Source organism: Podarcis liolepis, assembly GCF_965112155.1.
Source record: "Podarcis liolepis genome assembly, chromosome: 1".
Lineage (NCBI taxonomy): Eukaryota > Metazoa > Chordata > Lepidosauria > Squamata > Lacertidae > Podarcis > Podarcis liolepis.
The window spans coordinates 41,297,843-41,316,463 of NC_139554.1; the positions used below are offsets into that span (position 1 = coordinate 41,297,843).

The 18,621-nt window shown below is 39.4% G+C and overlaps 1 protein-coding gene across 1 annotated transcript in view; it reads right to left on the minus strand.

Moving 5' to 3' along the window:
* The window catches only part of AVEN (apoptosis and caspase activation inhibitor), a 108,258-nt gene that overhangs the window by 9,614 nt on the left and 80,023 nt on the right, over positions 1-18,621 (minus strand). The window contains exon 3 of the mRNA XM_083509533.1: positions 2,091-2,161. Coding sequence (XP_083365659.1) covers positions 2,091-2,161 — 71 coding nt within the window. The remainder of the gene's footprint in view (positions 1-2,090; positions 2,162-18,621) is intronic.

The following is an 18,621-nucleotide window of genomic DNA, read 5'->3' on the forward strand; positions in this document are numbered from 1 at the left end:
TTCACTCTCTTTTGAGGAGCAGTTCTACATCTACTGTACCGTAATTCCAGCCTAGGCTGTGGCTTAATACAACAGAAATAGTGTAGATAGCAGAGAGCAAGCCTGAACATTCACTGGACTAGTTTACTACCAGCTTGCAAGAGAACAAAGTCTGTGGGTGACAAGCTGAAGGAGGAAAGAATATGCTTACTTCCCCTGCCATCAGACTATAATCCACTCACTTCACATGCTACAATACACTCTGTTCCACTTGTCTCCAAGTAAAGCATTAAAAATCTCTTACTGTAGTAACCCCCTATCCCTGGTAATAGTACAACTTGTTGAAGGCAGTAGATGTCTCTTCCTCTTCCTACAGATTTGTAGGAACTGAATTTCTTTCATTATCAAGTATAGGCAGGGCATTTTCGAAAATGCTTATTCAACCCCATTTGTGCTCAACTTTCAAGTTCTGTTCTGTGTCTCGCCACCCAGCCTGAAACTTCCTCTCTTCATACACTCTTCCCCCCTTTTAATCTTAAATGTCATTCACAGACTGGGCAAATCTCACTTTCCTTTGGTGATCCATGTTAGCACACTGAGCTCTTTTTTGTATGCACTGCTAAGCCAAACCATAATTTAGCATGAAGGAGCAAACATGCAGGGGCCTAGAGAGACCGTGGCTGAGTTAAATCATATTTTGGCTTAGCACATTGTCTGAACCCAGGCAAATCACAAGCTGTAAACAACAGGACAAACCTCAGTTACACTTAAATCATAATGCTGCATAGTAGGATTATAGAGTTGAAAGAAAGGAATTTAAGAGATCATCTGGACTCCTTGCTCAATACAGGATGTAATTACAGCATTGTCAGCCATTGGCTGCCCCCACCCCCCACTTAAATACCTATAGCAAAGGACAGTTCGCCATTTTTTGAGGCTGTCAAATAGCTCTTACTGTTAGGAAGTTTCCCTTAATATTTTGCCCAAATCTGCTTCCTTGCAACATTTTCCCTCTGTTAGTTCTAGTCCTGCCCTCTACAGCAACAGAAAGCAAGTTTTATGTCTTATAATGATCAACTAGACCAGCTAGAGTATGCAAAGGGAGAAGCCCAATGGTATAATATCTCTGAAGACCTCATGGTGTCATCCTGCTTCCCATCCATCAAAATAATGGGGATTATCCGGCCCAGTCACTTGGGAAGAAAAGAGACACCAAAATAGTTGTTTGGGGTTCATCCCCCTGTGATTCCCTCAAATCCATTCTCTTAGGAGTGCTGCTGAATCTTTATACACCCAGAAGGCCAAAATCTCCTTTTATTACTTTATTATGAGAAAGCTGCAGCCCTTCATATGTTATCAAGGCCTAATGCCTAATAGTCAGGTCTTTGAAGATGGACTATTGCAATGTGCCCCACATAGGTGACAACCTTGTGACTACCCAGCTGACACAGATCACCACAAGAGACCGCCTTCTGAAATCATATTATGCATGTTCTCCAGTAAACTAGAGTTCCATGTGCATTTCAGAGAACTGTAAGTCCTAAATACCCTCTGCGTGTTTCCCATTCCATCATGGTTGAGATTATACAATGCCCTCTCTTCCCATCTTGTGCACAGTCAAACTGCAACAGATCGCAGAGAGGCACTAGCATTGGGGCTGCCTTACATGTTCACCAAGATATTTTCTAGAACAGGAAGATTTATCTAGGTTGACATGAGAAGATTAAGCATGTGTGGCTAATTCTACTCTGTTTTGCCTAATAGCTTTCTACAGGGTCTTTTATTCTCCAAGTTTTAATAAAATCTGGCATTTATATAGACCATTTCCAATGTTCAAGGCACTTTACATTTATTACCTCCCTAATCCTCAAAGTAAGCCAGCAATATAATCTCTGAATTGGAAAAGGTGGGTGGGGTGGCTGAGGCAATATTGGGAGAGAACAGAGTTTGTACGGAGGTGAGGTTTGAATTAGGCACTTCCTGACTTTGCTCACAAGCTTAACCACAATGCTACACCAGCTTTACTGGCTGTGCATAAATTTTTCTGCCCTGCAGAAATTGAAATAAAATGCACACTGCAATCTTTTCAAGAACAGGTTGTTCTCCATTACCTGTTTCGGACAAAGGTTTTCTGCAATCCACTCCTTTTCTTCAGCAAATCTGAACTGGGTAAAGGAATCCCCTAGAAATAAAGTGGCACATGTGTCAATAAATTTGCCAAATAAACAGCAAAACCGATTAAAGTTCCATGAATGAAAAATCAAGAATTCTCATATTTTAACAGTATATCAATATAGAAAGCTCAAGCAAGCCAACACCCTAGAACAATAAAAAGCCCCAAACAATCACACAAATATCCTTTGTTATTGCTAAAACAATGCAGGAGCTACATGGCAATTATAAATGTTGTGGGGAGAATACAAGGAGTGCCTGGGAATAAGGACTAGTCAGAGGTAATAAGATTCAGACTCACAACCTTCTGTTTTGCCTCAGGTTCCCTCCCAGCCCCATCCCTCCATATCCTGTGTGTGTCTGTGCACATCTATGTGCAAGACAACCCTATTGAACAGAAATGCGCTAAATACAACCTATTGTAACTGGCACTCAATTGCCACAATCACTTAAGACACATGCTCGTTTTTCCAAAGGCACCACGCAGAGTGAATGTTAAAACCATTTTCCATTAAGGCTACAATATTGTAATACAATATGATAGGTTTTGCATTTAAAAACAGCACTTCAGTTCAGTTTGTATGAAATAAGAGGTGACAGGACTGTTAAAACTAGAATCTGATTTTACTTCAACATTTTATTTCTTTCAGCATTTTACATACTGCATTACACCTTCATCTTCCAAAATGTGTTTAGCTGCCGAGTATGAGCAGACTCAGAAGGTCTATGAAAGTCAATGACCAACTTTTGTAAATAGAAACATTACCTGCAAGCCACTAAAATGCTCTTCAAGTGGCTGGTGGAAGAGTTAGGATCACAGTATGTTAAATTACAAAAATGCTATTGTAGTTCAGTCAAGCCTGTATCTGAATTGGCCAACCTATCACCATTTCTAAGCAGCATGCTGGAATAGCCCTGACTTCTTCAGTGTTTTGTCTCGCTGTCTTGTCTGGTGGAAAAACACACACACACACAGAGAAACATAGGTTGTGGTTGGTGCGGCCCTGGATTTTTGAGAAACCCCAAAACATTGTGGGTTTTTTAATGGATAGTGTAATTTGTGAGTTAGGGCCTTTCATGCCAATAACTGGGTGAAGTCATGTTTCTGTCTGCCATCTTAGTTCAAAATGGTACCTGGTGTCCAAACAGTGACAAACCCCATCACCGCCCCTCAGGAACCCTTGTGCTGGGTTTGGTGATAATACCTCAAGAGGCAACCAAACCTATGCAAAAATAACAGGTGCAGTCACACCAAAGTCACATTTCGATCCACCATATTGATTCAAAATGGCACCTGGCACCCAAGTGCTGACATAGACACCCCACACCCCACCTCAGAAGCCCTTGTGCTGAGTTTGGCAAGGATATCTCAAGAGGCGTCCGAACCTAGAGAGAACAAACTGACAGACTTTCCAAAATATATAGTGTATATATAAAAGTATTATATGGTATAATTGAGAACTTCTCTACTTACTAGAGAAATATATTTGCCTCCGAACTACTGACAGTTTGTTCCTTTAGCCAGTTAGGCACAATGAGACTGAAATGAACAGAGTAAATTATGCCAGACCCTATGATAAAGCCTTCTAAATAAAGAAATATTAGTGTCCTCAAACCACTTGATCCACAATGATACCAGTAAAGTCGGTGGGGAATTATTCTAAGCAGGCAGTAGAAAAAACCACAGACCAAGTTTCTCAAATAAAATAAAAAATAACTACAATTCACAGAAGCACATTTAATGCAAATTAGGTTAATGAGAATGTTAGTCCAACCAATTATCTTTTTAAAATTATCTTAGTCTGAAAAGAATGTCCTTTTACATCATGAATACTAATAAACCATCAGGCAATGCCTGAGAATGCTTCCAAATTTAAAAACTGACAGATCATAATTCCAAGCAAAAGTAACTGGAACTGAAAACAAAATGGTTTAAATGCACTTCAATTAAATGTTTGTAAACACAACGTTTTCCTTTGCTCTCTGAAGTAAAATGCAATAGCTGTTGAAAACGCAAGGCTAATATAACAGGGAAAGAGAAGCTACGTTTCCCAAAACCACAAGAGATGCATTTCACTCCAACTATCGAACTGAATATATATTTTCAAAAGTGGCTTGTCTGGCCATTTGTCTACTTGTCCTTTATAGTTTCGGGTGCTGCTTGAGATACCGTCACCAATCTTGGCACGAGGGCTCCCCAGGTGGGCAGCAGACTTGGTTGCCATTTGGACACAGGTGTCCTTTTGAATTGACATGGTAGACCAAAATATCACTTTGGCATGACTCTGTCCATTTTTGTACATAGTTTCAGCCACTTCGCAAGGTATTGGTGCCAAACTGCATAAGGGTTTCCGAGGTAGAGGTGGAAGACTTCTTCACTCTTTGCATGCCAGGTGCCATTTTGAAACAAGGTAACGGACCAAAACATCATTTTGGCATGTCTTCATAGACTTTTTGGAATAGATTCGGTCGCCTCTTGCAATATCGCCAAACTCAGAATTGTTGTTGTTGTTTAGTCATGTCCGACTCTTCGTGACCCCATGGACCAGAGCACGCCAGGCACTCCTGTCTCCCACTGCCTCCCGCAGTTTGGTCAAACTCATGCTGGAGTTCCCAAACTGGGGATCTTCATTTATGATTGAATACCAGGCACCATTGTGAATCAAGATGGAGGACCAAAATGTGACTTTAGTGTGATTTTCCCAATTATTTGGCATGTTGGGTCCAAGTTCACAAATTACACTCTCTATTAAAAAACAAACCAACAAACCCCAATAATTTTTTTATTCTAAAAATCCCAAGCATTGCTAGGCGCTCCCCACTACTAGTAACATTAATAATGTCTATCCCATCTCACTCTTGCTTCTAGGAACACAGGGGTTCCTAGCAACCTAGCAAGCATGGAGCAACCAGATTTCCCTGTTTTATCCCGACAACAACTCTGTGAAGCAGGTTTGCCTAAGTGTGTGAGTGGCTGGCCAAATGTAACTTGAGTTTCACGGCTGGATTTAAGTCCAGGTCTCTTTTTCCAAACTCTCTAACCAACTCAGTATTCAACAAGTTGCTTTGTATTGCTTATTTGTTAATGTTACCATGCCATTCCCCAGTGCAACATGTGTGCTAGAGCAATGTTATTTTCATTAATGATACAAAGCTATTAAGATATATATTCACAATACAGTTGGTTAGAGGTCAAATAATACAGCAGGATAGAATTTAAACAGTCACTTGCAGGAGCTGAAGCAATAGTGAAAATTGGACTGTTCAACAGCTGTTAAGAGGAAGAAAGGGAAGCTACTGCAGTAAGCGTTCAAGAGAGACCTCCCAAGTGTTGTTCAAGATGGGAATGCAGACTGAAATATATCTTGTCAAGAGAAAGTGGTACTTGCCCAGGAAACTTCATTCCACTCAATTCATAAAAAACATCAGATGTGGGAGTAACTAGTGGCACACAGTGGACAGCCTGGTGTTTATGAATTATGAAAAATAGTGGAGATTTTCCAGCTGTGTTTTGCCCCACGTGCTCTTTAGACTTTCCTTCAAGAGAGAAAGAGCTTTTTTAAAAGGCTAGCTGCAGCACATGGGAGGGTGAGAGGGTTGTTCAGATCTCAGCTGGGATTAATGTTTTAAGATCCCTTAACACGGCTGCTAGTCACACAATGAATCTAAAATAATTTGACCCTAGGAGTAAATGGGTTTCCTTTATAGGTTCGCCAAGTCTCTCAGCCAAAACAAAAATCAAATGAAAAAAAAACGAGACTCAGCTGTGCTCTAGTAAGTTGCGCAAGCATCAAGCAGGCAGTTGCCTCTACTTTTCCCTTGCTAGTTAACAGTATCACAAAAAAGACAATATTTACATATATAATCTTGATTAAATGACTCACGTTTTATACCTCTTAGATATGTAGTGAATGTGTTTATCATCCATACTATACAGAACAAAACAAACATCTTTGAAAATTCTCCCCCTCAAACCACCTGGCATGCAATATTCATAAGACATAGATGATCATCCAGATGGCAAGACAGTTTTTCAATATAACATTTGTTGTCCTTATTGTTTCTGGGAGGGAAATACGCAGGAATTTAAGTATGTAGACACAGATTTCCCAAGTGGGTAGATTTTAAATGTTAGCTACATTTTTACTTATCTGTCACAAAAATTACTAAGAGAGGTGATTTTGTCTCCCCCTGTACACAGTGAGATTAGGAGGTCTCAAATTGGTTTGCTCACTCTCACCACCATGATGACTGGGAGCTTGCTAGTTTTACTTATTCTATTGTTTCATTCTGGTATGATATAATTTAAAAGCTGATATGGAAATCATTTTGGACCGAAGAGTGAAATTTGAAATGTGTGTATGACAGATAAACATCCCATAGGATTTGGAAAAGTTATCCAGGTTAAAAGGTTGCAACACCCTTTTCGTTTTCACACTCAATTACATTTATAATGTTTCAAACATCTAATGCTGGGGGGAAATGCTTCTCTCTCTTTGAAGGCACTTTGGAGCTCCTCATAGATATATAAACGAGCCCTGAATACCTTTGTTTCATACTGTTTTTTCTTAATAATCTAATTGTTTTGTCTTTTAACTGTTGCTATTTTGAAACTCTTTATGCTTATCTGCTTGTTTTATTATTTATACTGTTTTTCTGCTGGCATGGTTTTACTGCTGCTATTATTTTTTTATAGATTTTTGTGTTTTATAGATTGTGGTTTTATGGCTTGTAACTATGTTATGAATGAATTTTATGTTTTTAATATGTTGTGAGCCCCTAAAAGAATGGCTTAGGAATATTGAAATAAATGTTAAATAAAATGCATGTCTATCCAGAAGTTAAGTCCCACTAAGTTCAATAGAGTTTGCCCCTAGATAAACAGACACATAATTGGAGCTTCAAATACTATCAGTTAATTTCTTATACACAGAATCACAGTGTACGGCAAGCAGGTCAACATTTTTCTGTGTTATAACATTTTTCTTTGCCAGTTCCTAGTAGTTCAGGCAGCCATTCTTGCCAGTGCCTCTTACTTCAAGGGTTTAAAATATACACACAACTTGCACATCAGAGTTCAATGTAACTCATATAATTTTCAGTAACTTTCCCCTAATTTTCACTGTGTATATTTGACAAGGAAGAGCATGCACATGAGATCTCAAATTGTAGGAGCAAGTAATTTAAACAATGAGCCCCTTGGATTCTTGAATCCAATTTAAACTAGTAGTTCTGAAGCAGATATGAACTCTAGAAGGAAACAGCGCAGTCAAACACCACTCAACTCAAAGAAAATGAGCAGCAGAAACATGACTTTAAAACACACAAGGGACCTAGTAAGACCAAGTTCATAACAAGCTGTGCTTTATTTGTGCTGCCTGGTAATGCCATAGTCCTAATTTTAAGGGAAATGATTTCTATGTTTACACTGATTCCCCCCCGCCCCCATCACTCTAAGTTTCAAGAAGCAAATGTGACTTCACATGGGAATTTATTATGTTAAAGGGTGACCTATGAGGCTAGTTGCTCTCCACCAATTTCAGTCACATCTCAACTCTTTTCTTATTGATGGCATCAGCAGCGCTTGCAGACCTATATATAAATTCTTTATGAATAATTAACAGAGGTGCAGCCTAAAATATCTGAGCAGTTTGATGTTGTGCATCTGATGTTTCACATTTCTGCTTCAATGCCCTGCATTTACAAGCCATGCCACTAAAGCAAACATATTGCGCTCCACCAGGCTGTAAATCTCAAGCTTAGAACACTATCAAATAGAGAAAACACAAGGAATAAGAATGTATTTTTAAAACCCTTATTCCTTTGATTAATGAAACAAGTGTGTTAAAAACAGAAAAATGAAAATCTTCTAAGCTTTGGACATTTGTCCAATCATCATATGAGTTTGGAACTTTATCTGCACAATATATTTTTTTTATGCCTGGAGAATACACATGAGAAATTTATCATTGCCTCCAGTGTTTTTTTGAGCCAATTTCCTTGGCAACTGAGAAGTAACCCTAGATCCCATGTCCTTGCATGGTTCTTAGTTAAGAATGAACCTTTACATTTGCCCAAAAAGGCACAGAAAATCCTTCGCTTTAGACCATGTTTTCCCAAGTTCAAGGGTTACAAAATCCTATGGTGTCTCTGATTTTCAGATACATTTTATTACACTTGTCAAATGTTACCTACTTCAAGCTTTGTAAGTGAAGCTTGTACAGCATTAATGGTTAACAATTTAATGCCACTTCCACATTTAAAGCACATTTCTACAAATTTAACAGACATGGCTCCCCCTGGGAAGAAACTGCATTTTACCACCCACGGAGCCACAATTCCCAGTAGCTACAGTTTCTAGGATTGCTTTGAAGAAGCCAGGACTGTTAAATGCTATAAAAATGCTTTGGGTGTATGATGTGGATATGACACAAAATGAAAGTTTGCTAATTTTGCAGATATTATTGCAAGGGCGTCAAGAGGGTCAAAAAAATCTTTCGAGGAAGTTGTTTGCAAACTGGCTACCATATTCTTCAGCAAATATTGTCTAGCAAGGAACTTAATCCCTTTTAAAACAACAAAACTGACTTAATTGTACCCAGAATTTTTGACCACCACTAAATAATCCTTTTGAAATGTTACACCTCTCTGTTAATTAGCTTCAGTATATTTAGTGCCACTTGTGCCATCTAGTTACATAGCCTCCAGCTTATACCATCGCTGCTCCACCACCTGCTGTTTTATTTTAAATGCTCGTTTCAATGGATTTCTCAGCAAAAAGGTCCAAATGAAGTTATATCTGAGACTTTTTAGGCAGTCTGACAGCTTAAAAATTAAAATTGAATCCAAATCAAATACTTCTATGTTAATAAAATATATAACTAACTTACAGAATTCACTGCCATAAGATGTGGTGAAGGCCCCTGTCTTAGATACCTTTAGGATATTAGTCAAGTTCATAGAGATCTTGGACACTGAGAACCAGCACCGAGGGCCTTCTGGCAGTTCCCTCATTGCAAAAAGTGAGGTTACAGGGAACCAGGCAGAGGGCCTTCTCGGTAGTGGCGCCCTCCCATCAGATGTGAAGGAAATAAACAACTATCTGACTTATGGAATACATCTAAAGGCAGACCTGTTTAGGGATGTTTTTAATATTTAATGCTGTATTTGTTTAATATTGAATGCTGTATTGTTTTAACACTCGATTGGGAGCTTACTGGCCTTATACTCTGCTTCTGGGGATTTCCAGAAGCACATGGTTGACCACGGTTGAAAACAGGATACTCGACTAGATGAGCCTTTAGTCTGATTTAGCAGAGGGGTCATTCCACACCAAATCACCTGACCGTGCTCTCACGATTCAGATTTTCTTCACACACAAAAATTATGTGGAGATACCTTTGAGATAACCTCAAATTATTTTTAAGAGATTTTTTGGTCCAAAATTGGGTGCCGGAGAATGTTTTTAAAATTCCGATTTTTGCGCAATTTAGGCTAATGCAATTTCTGCATCAGTTTGGAAAAAACCCTCCTGTTTCGCTTATTTTTCAACCAATTGGGCTTATTTTGGTATCAAAATAAAGCTATTTGTGGTCTTTTTCAAAATAAGGTATAAAAATGTTATTAAGTGCCACACAAAAGGGTCACCGACCAAAGTGAATTTTTGTCATTTTATTCCCGGTAGGTTCGATAAGCCATAGCATACAAACCACAACACATGTATCATACTTCTTTTGTAGAATGGGCTAACCATGTACTTGTTATGTTTTAAAAATAAGGAGGGTGTTTTTTGCGGTTATAAAATAAATTGATTTTGAAGTAAACTTTTTACAAATTTTTTTTGTACAGGTTTAAGGTCTCTTTGAGCCTGAAATAACTCAAACATTCATGAGAATAGTTAAAATTATACCCTCTTATGTTACAATGTCATCTGAAGTTATTTTTGCATTATTTCACTGTTAACTTACCTTTGTAGTCAAAGGTTACATCATACCTTTTGCCAATTTCTGCACCTGTTTGTGGACTTTATTGTCTATGCCATATGTTCTCCCTGATACAGTTGATTATGAAGGAACTGGAATGCCTCTGGCACATAGGGCACCCACCAGGAGTCATTCATAGTTGGCCAAGAATATGTTGGTGAAGGACCAGGTGGATGCATGAACTGAACTTTAGTATCCCTTTCCTCTACGCAGCGGTCTAGTATCTTCCCAATGCACCACTTTCTGTCATACATAACTGCATAAAACCTTTCTGGAATAATATTGACTAGTTCTTTTGTTTTATCACCAACAGTGGCTTTAAAAGATTTGTCAGAAACTGAAACCCGCTTCATCATAAGAGTTCTTTTGTCCAGTGGTTTGAAGAAGTGATTCTCTCTGGTGCCACCTACTGATAATGAATTATGATACCATCAGGAACTCTTCGTTTGGACTTCCGGAGGCGGCGCGAAACTGTAATGGCGGTCCTCTTCGCTCTTTGAAGAGGGGCTCCGCGGAAAAGGGTCGCACGCTGCGGCATAGCGGCGACCCACTAAGAAAAACCACGGGTAGAGTGAGCCCGTGGCCGTGGGACTCGGCGGGCACCAGAAGCTACCCCAAAATCACAGAAGGGACCCCGTAAGGAGATCCGGAGTGAAGGAGGGGGAGCGGTGCTGTGAGTTCATCGCTCTTTCCGCGGAAGTGAAGCCGCGCGGCTGTTGCAGATGAGCGCTGACCTTTCTTCCTAAAATCAACACCAAGCTGCAAGCAACATACCCGTGAGTAAGGGGTATTAAAATTGATAAAGAATCTGTTAAATTTGGCTGAAACCGGGAGACGAGAAAAGGGAAGTCCGCCTCCCGGCATTGCTGGCAAGATCAAAGCAAGGACTTGAGAAGCGGGAAGCACTTTAAAAGGGACTTTGGGAAGTCTAAACTTTTGTGCACTTACGGAGTTGCTTTTCTCTTAAACTGAAGAGAGGAACTGCTACTGAATAAAAGGGACTTTAAGTATTAAGTTGGGACTTTCCTCCTACTTTTTGGGCTGCAATTTTAAAGAGCCAGATTATCGGGCTGCCAGGGAGGAGAGATTGTTAAACTGCGGGTACAGTTGCTGAAACTTATGGAACTAAACTGATACTTTTGAGCAGTAACAGACTGGATGTGACATTGTTGCAGACACCTTCTATGAAACTTTGTTTAACGATAAAAAGTGCTCTGGTGAACTTTTGGTCTATGCAGGAACTGTTGTATTTTCTGAACTGCGTCAATTGAAATTTTAATGGCGGAAAACTTTCTTCTTTGTTCTTGAAGTTTGGTGGCACTCCCCCTAGAGGGCTGTGAGATTACAAAAACCTGGGAACTGACTTTTGTTTTGACTTCCTCTCCACTGACTGTTTATAATTGGATCTGTCTTTCCCATGGGACAATTGACAATTTGACCTTGAACATTGACAGATGTGTAATGAGCGGTGCAGGGAGAACAAGAGCATCTAAAGCCAAGGAAACTAAAGAGGCCAAGGAAAAAGAAAAAGAAAAAAAACCAGCACAACTTTTACAAACAACTCTGACCCAAGGACGCCGATCATCGGTTCCAACTGTGCTGGTGACACAAAAGGCGGAAGTTGAAAAGACTGAGAAGCCCACTGAGGAAGATATGGCAACAGGTGGATCAGATGCAGTTTTGAAACAAATATTGGAACAATTGTCAAAGTTAAATCAAAAGGTGGACGACCAGTCTCTGAAAATAGACAAAGCGACATCCTCGATCCAGAAATTGACTGAACAAGTTTCCCAGCATACACAAGCAATAGAGAACCTGCAAGGAGCAACAGCTGAAAATCGTGAATTAGCTGGGGAAGCTATCCAGAAAGTGGGAGTTCTACAGAAGGAGGTCGAGGAGATAAAGGGAGAAGTCAAGCCTCTGCACAAACAGGTGGGTGAACAACAAGCCTACCTGTCAATGGTGGAATTGAAAAATCGCGAGAACAACCTTAAATTGAGAGGCATCCCAGAACTTGAGAAAGGAGACCTGATTGGATACCTGACACAAGAATTCTCCAAGTTCTGGGGTATAAAGGAAGATACAGACTTTAAAATTGTTTCGGCATTCAGACTGGGAAGATTGGTAAGGAAGGATAGATCCAGAGACTGTTTAATAATTTTAAGATCAAAGGAAGAGAGAGACAAGATCCTAGGCCTTCACTTCAAAAAAGCAATAGAAATACAAGATAAAAGGGTGGAGATTTACAGAGATATCCCGAGACAGCTACTGGAACTCAGAGCTACCTACTCAGAGTTAGCTAAACTGCTGAGATATAACGCAATACCCTACAGGTGGGAGTTTCCACAAGGACTATCTTTTACTTACAAAGAAAAGAAGATTAAAATTAGAACAACTGAAGACAACCAAAAGTTCCTGCACGACCACGGGGAAGATCTGCAGAAAGGAGCAGCTTGGCTACCACCCTTACCTACACCAGCACCACCTGGAGGTGGGCCAACGCCTACGCCCTCGGGATCCGAGGAAAAGGAAGACACCCCACTTTAGGACCAACTTTAGAACAGGATGTCTCTGCAGCTGCTTAGTTGGAACATAAATGGCGGGAATTCCCCGGAAAAAAGAAGAAGGATTTTTCATATCTTGAAGAAAGAACAATTGGACATAATATGTTTACAAGAAACACACGTGACTAGGCTCCACAGGAAAGTGCTAATTAATAAAAGACTAGGCCAAGAATTTATCTCATCGGATAAAGTTAAGAAAAGAGGTGTGGTGATATATGCAAAGGAGAACCTGTCACCAAAATTCTTATTTAAGGATGACCAAGGAAGAATATTGGCAATTGAAATCCAAACACAAGGTGAGAAAATTTTGATATTAGGAATTTACGCACCAAATGACGGAAAATCAGAATTCTACAAGAAGCTGCATGAGACTATGCTGGACTATATGGATTATTCTAACATCATCCTCATGGGCGACATGAATGGGGTGGTGTCAACAAATATGGACAAATCCCAAAACCAAAATTTAACAACAGACGGCAGACTTCCCAAAACTTTTTTTGAATTGACAGACAATATGGACTTGATTGACATATGGAGGACAAAGAACCCCTTAGGCAAAGAAGGAACCTTCTTTTCTGAGGCCCACCTGTCATGGACACGAATCGACCAAATTTGGATATCTAGAGGGCTGGCACCTAAAACAAGAAAGGTAGAAATCTGCCCAAAAACCTGCTCCGACCATAACGCTTTGAAAATGGAATTGAGACTTATCCCAACCGGATCCTTTAGATGGAGAATGAATGACACCTTGCTAAGAGATCAAGAGATCGTGAAGAAGGCCCAAAAAACGCTAAAGGACTATTTTGAAATAAATTTGAACACTACGGTGGAAAAAAGAACGATCTGGGATGCAAGTAAAGCAGTCATGAGGGGGTTTCTGATACAACAGAACACAATTAAGAAAAAATTTTGGAATGGAAAAAAGGAGAAAATCTTAGAGAAAATAAGTGAAGGAGAGAAAAAATTGAGAACTAAACCAAAGTCAAAGGAGGTGCTGAGAGAAATTAAATTCCATCAAGCACAATACTCGAAATTGATTAATCAAGAGATAGAATGGAAAATCAAACAAATGAAACAGAGATCGTTTGAATCAGCAAATAAATGTGGAAAGCTGCTAGCATGGCAGCTGAAAAAAAGACAAAAGTTAAACACGGTTACAAATCTAGAGATTCAAGGAAGAATAGTTCAGAAACCAGAAGAAATCAGGAAATGCTTCCACAGATACTTTAAAGACCTTTATGCACAAGGGCCTCAGAAAGAACCTGAAATAGACCAATTTTTAAAGACAAATGGATTATCAAAAATAAGTCAAGATAAAAGATCAATCTTGAATTGCAAAATAACTCAACAGGAAATTGAAGGTGCCATCCAGAATATGCAACTTGGCAAATCTCCAGGCCCGGACGGGCTTACCTCCAAATATTATAAGACTTTGAAGGACTATTTGATACAACCTTTGATGGAGGTATGTAACCAGATTATGGAGGGGAAGAGGGCACCGGAAACGTGGAAAGAAGCATTCATCACATTGATACCTAAATCAGAACTGGAAAAGACCCAGCTTAAGAACTACCGTCCCATCTCACTCTTGAATGTGGATTACAAAATATTTGCAGACATTTTGGCAAGTAGATTTAAAAAAGTACTAAATGAAGTAATTCATAAGGACCAAGCAGGCTTTCTCCCTGGTAGACATATGTCTGATAACACTAGGAACATTATAGACATTTTGGAGCTTTTGCGGATTAGGAACACAAGGGCGGCCCTAATCTTTATTGATGCGGAGAAAGCATTCGACAACATTTCTTGGCTGTTCATGAAGAAAAACTTGGAAGGGATGGGAGTGGGGCGGGGGTTTGAAAATGGAATAGACGCAATTTACTCAGAACAAAAAGCCAAACTGATAGTGAACAATGTGGTGTCGGAGGAACTCAAAATTGAAAAAGGGACACGACAGGGGTGCCCTCTATCTCCTCTGTTATTTATTTCTGTCCTGGAGGTGTTGCTGAACATGATTAGGGAGGATCGGTTGGTGCAAGGTATAGAGGTCGGAGTAAAACAATACAAACTGAAAGCTTTTGCAGATGACCTAGTTTTAACATTACAGGAGCCAGAATCTAGTACAAAAAGAGTGCTCGAACTTATTTCGGAGTTTGGTCGGGTGGCGGGATTTAAGTTAAACAAGCAAAAAACTAAGGTTTTGGTTAAAAATTTGACATCTACAGAAACAGATGGGTACCAGAAAGAAACAGAATTAAGTGTGGTTAAAAAAGTGAAATACCTGGGGGTATTCTTGTCCACCAAAAACTTGAATCTATTTAAAGATAATTATGAAAAATGTTGGTTGGAAATTAAAAAGGACTTGGAAATTTGGTCAAGGCTGAAACTTACCTTGTCAGGTCGAATTGCAGCTATAAAGATGTGTGTCTTGCCGAAAATGTTATTCTTGTTTCAAACCCTACAGATCGTGGACAGAGTGGAATGCTTTGGAAAATGGCAGAAGGACATATCTAGGTTTGTCTGGCAGGGCAAAAAGCCCCGAATAAAATTTAAAATACTAACTGACTCGAAAGAAAGAGGGGGGTTTGCCCTGCCGGACTTGAGGTTGTATTATGAAGCTGCAGCCTTCTGTTGGTTGAAGGATTGGTTCCTGTTGGAGAACACTGATGTCCTAGATCTGGAAGGGTTTGACAATGCCTTTGGTTGGCATGCGTATCTGTGGTATGACAAGGCGAAAGTTCATAAACTGTTCAAAAACCATATTGTCAGGAAAACAATTTTTGCCGTCTGGTTGAAGTATAAGGATTTACTAGAAGGTAAGACCCCGAGGTGGCTATCACCGATGGAAGCCAAGGCTCCAAAAAAAAGACCCAATATGGAGGCCTACTGGCCAAAATATTGGGAATTAATTGAGAGATCTGGAGATAATTGGAAGCTGCAGAGCCAGGATAAATTAAAAAGCAAGGTGCGAGACTGGCTACATTATGCTCAAATTCAAGAGGTTTTTAAAATGGACAAAAAAGTTGGTTTTCAGGTGGAAAAATCGAAATTGGAAACGGAATTGCTAGAACCAAAGACCAAGGTACTTTCGAGAATGTATAACTTGCTGCTTAAATGGAATACACAGGATGAAACAGTTAAATCTGCTATGATAAAATGGGCACAGGATGTTGGACATAACATTATGTCTGAGGACTGGGAAAGGTTGTATGAAGTTTACGGCATGTACTGCCCTGAAAGAGAACATTATGAAAATGGTATACCGGTGGTACATGACCCCAGTCAAGTTAGCTAAGATATACCACCTGTCTGACAACAAATGTTGGAAATGTAAGGAGGCAGAAGGGACATTCTTTCACCTCTGGTGGACCTGCCCGAAAGTGAAGGCCTTCTGGGAAATGATATATAATGAACTGAAAAAGGTATTTAAATATACCTTCCCCAAGAAACCGGAGGCCTTCCTCCTGGGCATGGTGGACCGGAAGGTGTTAAAAAAGGATAGAACCTTGTTTATGTATACAACTACAGCAGCAAGAATTCTTATCGCAAAGCACTGGAAGACACAAGATTTACCCACACTGGAGGACTGGCAGACGCAGATGATGGACTATATGGAATTAGCAGAAATGACTGGCAGAATCTGAGATCTGAGCGAAGAAAAAGTTGAGGAGGACTGGAAAAAATTCAAGGACTATTTGCAAAAGTACTATAAGTTGTTTGAATTTTAAGAATGTGTACGATTAGGAAATGTTATGCTCCTGCAATTTAATTAGGTAAATGACAAAGTAAGTTATAACAGAGGAAAATAAGACAATTTGAGACAAATATATTATGTTTATTATAAAGGTACTAAAATGGAATTACAATTCTTTCTTGAAATTGGTTACATAATAATTGAAAGGTACAGTAAGTTGTGAAATAAGGTAACAAATTGCTGACAATGTGAGTCTAAAGAATGCAATGTTGGGAGGACGTGAGGAGGTCCACAGGAGAATAACTTTTGAAAAGATAATATGAAATCTAATTTTCTTTTTTTTTCTTTCTTTTTTTTCTTCTTACTTCTTATCTTTTTATATTTGTCTATTTATAAAAATTGTTTCTTGCTCACTGTTTTGTAACAGATGTTGTGAACTAATGGAAAAGAAACGCAATAAAAACTTAAAAAAAAAAAAAGGAACTCTTCGTTTGCACCCACCTCAGCTGGTGGTGTGAAAAACACCTGAATTCCCTTTATGTTTTTGGAAGCAAATTCAAATAAATCTAGTGCATTCAAAATTTGTCCCTCTACAGTTCTCTTAAGACTTGCTCTCATAGCAAGGCACTTAATCATTCCCCTTACTCCATCGCACACATTTTTACCATGGCCAGTGGCAAAGAAATGCTATTCAGCAGTCATGCTATAGTCCTCTTCATGATAACACAGATTGATAAAGTTCTTGTAGTTCTTTTATTGTGCTGAACTACAATCACTAAAATAAACTACATTTGAGAGAGAGAGAGAGAGAGAGAGAGAGAGAGAGAGAGAGAGAGAGAGACTCAAGACAGTTGCTAAAACTAAGGAAAACTAGGGGAAATAATGCAACAATAAAATGAGATCAAAATTAAAACTTATCTGAAAAAGCAGGAGAGCCAGGAGTAACATCTTGCTGAGTCAGGTAGGAGAAAAAAACTGAGGAGGAAGTGCCTATCTCCCACAAGTCTTTGCTCCTGCCTGAGGTCATGTGAGAGGAAATACCCAATCCACTGTTCCCAGCCTCCCATGAAATAAATTCAAGTTATGCCCACCAAACAAAGTAAGGGTTTCAACAAGCAAGTTCTACACTTAAACAAAACTAGTTGGATATGAGCACTTTTGAGCAAGCTTCAAAAAACATACAACTCTTTACAAATACTATTTATAGGAATTATGAAGAAACTACTGAAAATAACAAATTAATGTATTTTTGACTGTCTAATCTCACTTTATTTTTGTGCTGTTTTCTTAGGCCAAACCTGACAGTAATATTCTTCTTACTTACATCGGATTCCCGATGACTCAGAACAAAAGCTAAATTCAGTGCAAGTTCAGGACTGATGAGTGACTCAGAATTTTTGCAAAACATCCGAAGAAGGTAAGGAGGAAAAGCGCTTGGAGATTAGAACCTGCTGATGATACAAACCTCAGAAGTACTTCCAAAACTTAAAAATAGACAAGCATGGCTATGGTAATAGTCACTGAAAATCTTTCAAAATTGGATTATTGCAGTGCACTCTACATGGAATTACGTTTGAAGAATATTTGGAAGATCAATAGGTCCAGAAAACAGCAGCAAGGTTGTTACGGGTGCCTATGGGGTAATTTTACACTTATCCAGCAACAACTGCATTGGTTGCAAATTTGTTTCTGCGCACATTTCAAAGTGTTAGTAATTACCTTTATGCTCTTGAATGACTTGGCTCCAGGATACTTCAAGGATCACCTCCCATATCAGAAAGATCGCTTCCTAAGAGCTGATGAGGACACCCTTCTTGAAGCGTTGTCCATAGTGCGGCCGTGATCGTATAGTGGTTAATACTCTGCGTTGTGTGGCCCACAGTGTTTTCCGCCAATTGGTGTAAATATATGTGGCACATGTGCAGCGCATATACATATATTTTCATGCTGCCCATCTGACTGGGTTCCCCTAGCTACTGTGGACAGCTTCCAGCTAAAAATCACTCAGAGCTTCTAGTAGATCCTGGTCTATCTTCTCCTACCCCCCAAACTACACCACTGCCTTAGTGAAAATAATCACAAATAACTTTTAAAAGTAGGGGAATCCTTTGAAGCTTCTACATTAGAACATATACAAAACTGCTAATCCAGCATTCTGCTTTCACAGTAGCCAGCCAGGTGTCTATGGGAAGCCTGCAAGCAGGACCTGAGTCCAACATTACTCACG